Below are 7,010 nucleotides of genomic sequence, written 5' to 3' on the forward strand. Positions count from 1 at the left end.
GTTCAAGGCGGAGTTATTGCGGATTGCGCTTCCGATGGTAAGAGACCTAGGGATCGCGAAGACAATGGTCGGGCTACCCCAGCATTTCTACTGGCCAAAGATGGGGACCGATGCAGCTGCCTATTGCTGTTTGTGCGACACCAGTCAGAGGGTGGGGAAGGCGGGGTGGCGCCCCAAAGCAACACTGGTAACTCAGGACATTATTGAAGAGCCTTTCAGATGGGTGGCTGTGGATCTGATTGGACCGATAGCCACTCCAAGAAGCTTTGGAAAACCCTTCGTTCTGAGAGTAGTCACCTATGCTACCTAGTAACCGTAAGCGGCAACCCTGTCTTCCATTCGGGCCAACAAGGTGGCCACCACTTTACTGGAGATTTTCTCCCGAGAGGGTTTTCCTCAGGAAATGCTCACTCATGTTGCAACTGATGGAGTCCCTCTGTAAGAAGATACAGGTGCAACATCCGACGATGACCAAGCCATACCACCCACAGGCTAGAGGCCTGTGCAAACGGTTCAATGGCACCCTGAAGCAGATACTTAAGATGTTGGTCGACTCGCATGGCCATTTCTGTGAACAGAACCTCCCACACCTGCTATTTGCCTACCGGGAGGTTCCACAGGTCTCAACGGGGTTCTCCCCCTTTGAGCTCCTGTACAGGTGAAGTGTGCGTGGGCCCCTGGCTCTAGTGAAAGAGGTCTGGGAAGGAGACTTAGGGTACCGTTACACCTAGCAATGCACCAGCGATCCCGACCAGCGATATGACGCAGTCAGGATCGCTGGTGCATCGCTAGGTGGTCGCTAGTGAGCTGCCACACAGGCAGATCTCACCAGCGACATCGCTGGGGATGGGGGTTGCTACTTACCTGTCAGACGCGGCGATCCTGCGTCCTCCCACCCGGCTCCACGCGTCGCTTGTCCTCACAGCAGGAAGCGCCGCAGGAAGTGGCCGACGAGGAATGATCCAGGAGCTTCTCGCGCGATCAGCGATAATCAGCGGGGGAGCCGGTCGGAGGTAAGTATCAGACACAGCGATATCGCTAGCAATATCGCTGCTACGTCACAAAATCGGTGACTTTACAGCGATATTGCTAGCGATATCGCAGTGTGTAACGGGGGCTTTAGACACCCCTGGAGTGTCGGTCATCGAGTATTTTGTGCTTCTGTGACAAGATGCAGGCCTTGGCGCAGCGGGTGTATGGTAATATGACACAAGCCCAGGCCAACCAGAAGCGATGGTACAAACAGAATGCTTGTGAGAGGACATAACAGGTGGTTCGAAAGGTGTGGGTACTGGCCCCGTACACCAAGTCTAGCTTCAGGCAGTCTGGGAAGGCCCATACCTCGTACACTGTAATATACCTGGTTACCCTGGACCACGTGCAGGGAAGGCACAAGGCCTTCCATGTGAACATCATGAAGGCACATCATGAGTGGGAGGCCTTCTCTCCCGGTATGCAACCTGCCAGGAGGAGAGGCGGAGATCCTCCCGGATACGCTCGCCAGGGCTAGAGTGGGTGTACCCATCAATGACGTGGAGGTTTGCCACCAGCTCTTGTCGGACCAACAACGGTCCCAGTTGTGGGCAAATCTTCATTCCTTCCGGGATTTGTTCCGCAACAAGCCAGAAAGAACAGAGTCGACCATCCATCACGTGGATCACCCCCCAACCTGGCGTTCAGTGTACATGTGCCAGGAGATTGACGAGATGCTGAAGCTGGGAGTCATCTAAACATCCAGCAGTGCTGGGGCCTTGCCCGTAGTCCTCATCCAAAGTAAGGAGCAGACAACCTGGTTTTGCGTGGACTACAGGGGGTCAACGCTGTCATGGTCACTGATGGGTATCCCGTGCTGAGCATCGATGACTTGCTCGATCAGTTGGTAGAGGCCAAGTACCTGACCATCATGAATCTGAGCTGGGGATATTGGCACATTCCTCTGACCCACGAGGCGCAGGAGCGCTCTGCCTTTATTACCCCATTTGGACTGTACGAGTCCACAATGATGCCATTCAGCATGAAGAATGCCCCTGACAATTTTCAGCAGATGGTCAACACACTGCTCAGGGGACTTGAAGGTTATGTGGCTGCTTACTTGGCTTGACATTGCCATACCATGTTCAGTCCCACCTGGGAAGATCACCTAGAGCATGTGGCACAGGTGCTTGGGCAGATCCGCTGGGCAGACTTGACCAATAAGCCGGAAAAGTGCCATCTGGGCAAGAGTGAGGTCCACTATCTGGGACAATGGGTAGGTGGTGGAGCTCTGAAGCTGGAGCCCGAGAAAGTGAATGACATCACATCCTGGCCCAACCCCTAGGACCAAGAAACAGGTGATGTCCTTCCTGGGTACCGCCGGGTACTATACGAGGTTAATTCCCCACTATAGATGCCTGGCGAATCCCCTGACGGATGTCACCAAGAAGAAGATGCCCTCCACAGTTGATTGGACAAATGACCCTGAGACAGCCTTTAGTGCACTGAAGACTGTCTTTCCCAGCATCCCAGCACTACAAGCAGCCAACTTTACATGGCCATTTGTAGTACAGACTGACGTCAGTGACTTTGACCATGGCGCTGTATTCAGCCAGGTTAACTCTATGGGCCAAGAACACTCCGTTTTGTTCCTGAGCCAGAAGCTGCTGACGAGGGAGGTGGCCTACTCCGTGTTGGAAAGGGAATCCGTGGCAATTGTGTGGGCTCTGCAGAGACTGCAGCCATACTTGTATGGTCACCAATTCACCATGGAAATGTACCACAACCCCCTAAGCTGGTTACACACTATATCCACAATGAAGGGGAGGTTGTTATGCTGGAGCCTTGCACTCCAGCAGCACCACTTTGCCTTTTGCCTCAAGCAAGGTCTTGACCACGGTAATCCTGACAAGGGGAGGTAGAGGACGGGCACGTGGGGGAACACCGGAAAGTGCTGCCTCCTAGCGTCCTCTAAAGGGGGATGTGTGAAGAATTGGGGGATTTAATGGCAGCTTGGATTTAACGTACATCCTAGCCACTCACCGGTTACATTTTGAAGATCTCTGGAATGGGCCAAACGCCTTCCAGGGTCTCGATCTATTCTAGCACCCCATGGTGGGGAGATGCGCAGAACAGCAAATAGAAGCCAGGTAGCAAAGCGGTGTTTTTGGTCTTCAGGTATAACGGGGGCCCCAGCCAGATCCCATGGTGCCAGAACCGACGACAACTGACCTTATGTTATGAAGTTATGATCTTTCATAGGTTTTGGGAGTTTTAACTTCAAGCACCCAGAGGAGGGAGATAAGGTCCCTCCTGGGAGCGAAAAGGGTGTGACCAACCAAGGGGATAAATGCTTGTGCAAAGCCATGTGCTCGCTCTCTTTGTCATGCTTGCTGTTCACTTCTATAGGGGGGCTGTGTCGTGTAATGTGCTGAAAGAAACAGCCCCAAGTGGCTCAGCACACACGGTCGAACATCAAACCGGTATTTGACATGACTTATTTGCTTTTAAGTCTTGTACTATCATCTGTATTTGCATATCTGACTATGGTATATGAATAATCATTGTGTATGCAGTGTATTGTCTAGTGTGCCCATAAGGCAATTAAATACATAATTTAACTTTGTGCAGCTCTTTTAGCTCGATCTGTGAATCCACATCAGTGTTCTCGGCTTTAACTTTCTATGCTACCGGGTCTGATTTCTGGCCCAATATAATCCCGTTAACGGACTAGGCTTATATCTCACAAGGAATTGGTGGTAGTGCTACTGAGCTGATAAGGCTCTGTTTCACTGGAGCTAGTGAAAGGGGCCTCTGTCTGTCAGGGTTGTGAGAGAGTGTGGTGCTATGTCAGCAACTGCATGGGCCACATCCTCTCACACCCCGTGCCTCTCTGGGCCCTTGTGGGCAGGGGATTTTCTGTGTAAAACTGTGTCAAGCTGACCTTGCGTGTCCTCAGTGGATGTGGAATGTCACGTTGATTCAAGTGAAGAGACCGTACCACGAGATCTCTCTGACATAATAGTGACGGTCAGGCGAGGTGGTGAGGTGCGGGTTCGTCACAACTAATCATATGCTAAATAGTTATAAGTCATATTTATATATTAGATAACAAGGTGATTATCTACAAAATGATGGTAGTCTCACGTTCAAAGCAGTTGTTGGGGTGTGGGGTTTTAGAGCCAAGACCGGTGGGGAATCCCAGGGGCGGGGGTATAGAGCTATGACCGGTGGGGGATCCTGGGGTAAGGGTATAAAGCTATGACCGGTGGGGAATCCCAGGGGCGGGGGTATAGAGCTATGACCGGTGGGGGATCCTGGGGTAAGGGTATAAAGCTATGACCGGTGGGGAATCCCAGGGGCGGGGGTATAGAGCTATCACCGGTGGGGAATCCCAGGGGCGGGGGTATAGAGCTATCACCGGTGGGGGATCCCGGGGTGAGGGTATCGAGCTATGACCCCTGGTGGGATCTCAGGGGTGAGGGTATAGAGCTATGACCGGTGGGGAATCCCAGGGGCGGGGGTATAGAGTTATCACCTGTGGGGGATCCTGGGGTGAGGGTATAGAGCTATGACCGGAGGGGGGTCTCAGGGGTGAGGGTATAGAGCTATGACTGGTGGGGGATCTCAGGGGAGAGGGTATAGAGCTATGACCGGTGGGGGATCTCAGGGGAGAGGGTATAGAGCTATGACCGGTGGGGGATCTCAGGGGTGCGGGTTTAGAGCTATGACCGGTAAGGGTCCCAGTCGTGGAGGATATCTATCATTGGGGGATATACATGTGCAGGAACTATGACTGATGACCCCACTCTTGTGTCCTGCAGTTGCTCTCTATAAGGAACCTTCTCTCCATGATGTCATAAAAGTCTCTCCCACAAGAAGACTGACCCCAAAACCGAGTGCTCGGCTCCGAGGGGCCCGATGAGGGAAACTGGAGGATGAAGGAAGATGACGGGCGATGCAATAAACCCTGACCACCTTGAAGAGGTGGGGAATACGTGGACTGTGAGGAGCAGCGTCTCCACTAGAGAACAAGCTTTAATAAGACTTTCTGGACCCACCATGCTGCATCCGAGAAGGCAATAATATGAGACCATTAAGACCACTTTAAGGGAAAGACACGTGGTCTGCATCTCAGGAAGCCTGACAACCATCTTCCAGCATCTGTATATGGTACTGCGAATGTAACCTCTTCTGTGTTCATGTATACGGCTTTATGCACTAACCTGCCCCTAGATATGTGAAGACCCCAAATCACCAGACCCTCATTGCAAAAGACGAGCCATCAGTCTGCTAACCGAATATATGCAAATAAATTATATAATTAACAACTGTGTGTAATGTCACTGGTAATACAGACCCCCCCCATGTAATATCACATGTGCAATACAGACACTCCCCCATGTAATGTAATATCACACGTGTAATACAGACACTCACTCCGAGCAATATCACACGTCTAATAAATACACTCCCCCGTGTAATATCACACATGTAATAGATGCTCCCCTGTGTAATATCACAGGGGTAATACAGACACCCCCCAGTGTAATATCACACATGAAGTACAGACACTCCCCTTGTAATATCACATGTGTAATAGACACACCTCCCATGTAATACAGAGACTCCACCTGTGCAATATCATATGTGTAATACAGACACTCCCCCTGTATAATATCATATATGTAATAGCACTCCCCTGTGTAATATCATGTGTAAGGCTGGTTTCACATTTGCGCTTCAGGGCGCAGCGACGGCCTGCGCACCACCACCTCTAAGCCCCGCCCCCTGCCACGCCTCCGCCGGTAGCTCCGCCTCCGGGCGCATGACGCTGCATGCGTCATGCGCCCCCTATCTTTATCACTGAGGACGCAGGCCGTGCGCAGTATGCGTTTGGCGGCGCCTGTGTCCTTTTGATTGCAACAGGTTGCGTTTGGCACTGGTTGGCGCACCGTCAAAAGGATGCAGGTGCCGCCAAACGCATACTGTGCACGGCCTTTGTACTCAGTGATAAAGATAGGGGACGCATGACGCATGTAGCGTCATGCGCCCGGAGGCGGAGCTACCGGTGGAGGCGCAGCAGGGGGCGGGGCTTAGCGGCGGCCGTGCGCAGGCCGTCGCTGCGCCCTGAAGCGCAAATGTGAAACCGGCCTAATAGATGCTCATGTGTAATATTAAACGTGTAATATAGACACTCCTCCATGTAATATCACACGTGTAATACAGACAATCCCCCCGTGAAATATCACACATGTAATACAGACACCGCCAGTGAAACCTCACACATGTAATACAGACACTCTCCCAGTGTAATATCATACACAGGGCCGTATTTAGTTTATGCTGCCCTAGGCACTTTTAGTGCTGCCTCCCCATTGGTAAGTATGACTAATGTACTTTGGCAAAAATCGCTTATGTGAAAGTAGCCTTTCTCCCTAGTGCAGCCATCTCCCCTGTGCAGCCGTCTCCCCAGTGCAGCCGTCTCTTCAATGCACCCATCTCCCTAGTGCACCGGTTTCCCCAGTGCAGTCATGTCCTCAGTGCAGCAGTCTCCTCAGTGCCGCCACCTCCCTAGTGCACCCGTCTCTTCAGTGCAGCCGTCTCCCCAGTGCACCCGTTTCCCCAGTGCAGCCGTCTCCTCAGTGCAGCCGTCCCCTCAGTGCACCCATCTCCCTAGTGCAGCCGTCTCCTCAGTGCATCCGTCTCCCCAGTGCACCAGTCTCCCTTGTGCACCCATCTCCCTAGTGCACCCATCTCCCCAGTGCACCCGTTTCCCCAGTGCAGCCATCTCCCTAGTGCACCCATCTCCCTAGTACAGCCATCTCCCCAGTGCACCCGTTTCCCCAGTGCAGCCATCCCTCAGGGCAGCCATCTCTCCAGTGCACCCATCTCCCTAGTGCACCCATCTCCCTAGTGCACCCGTTTCCCCAGTGTAGCCATGTCCCTAGTGCAGCATCTCCTCAGTTCACCCATCTCCCTAGTGCAGCCATCTCCCCAGTGCACCCATCTCCCCAGTGCACCCATCTCCCCAGTGC

General features: G+C 52.6%; 1 protein-coding gene across 1 annotated transcript in view; it reads left to right on the top strand.

Annotated features, from left to right (window-relative positions):
- Window positions 1–5,303, top strand: part of LOC141078057 (fibroblast growth factor 11-like) — an 80,095-nt gene extending 74,792 nt beyond the window's left edge. The window contains exon 5 of the mRNA XM_073564864.1: window positions 4,797–5,303. Within this exon, the coding sequence (XP_073420965.1) occupies window positions 4,797–4,897 (101 nt within the window). The 3' untranslated portion in view covers window positions 4,898–5,303. The remainder of the gene's footprint in view (window positions 1–4,796) is intronic.
- The last annotated feature ends 1,707 nt before the right edge of the window (window positions 5,304–7,010 follow it).

The sequence above is a fragment of the Dendrobates tinctorius genome, unplaced genomic scaffold (assembly GCF_039654945.1).
Source record: "Dendrobates tinctorius isolate UK_male_01 unplaced genomic scaffold, ASM3965494v1 ptg000495l, whole genome shotgun sequence".
NCBI classification, from domain to species: Eukaryota; Metazoa; Chordata; class Amphibia; order Anura; family Dendrobatidae; genus Dendrobates; species Dendrobates tinctorius.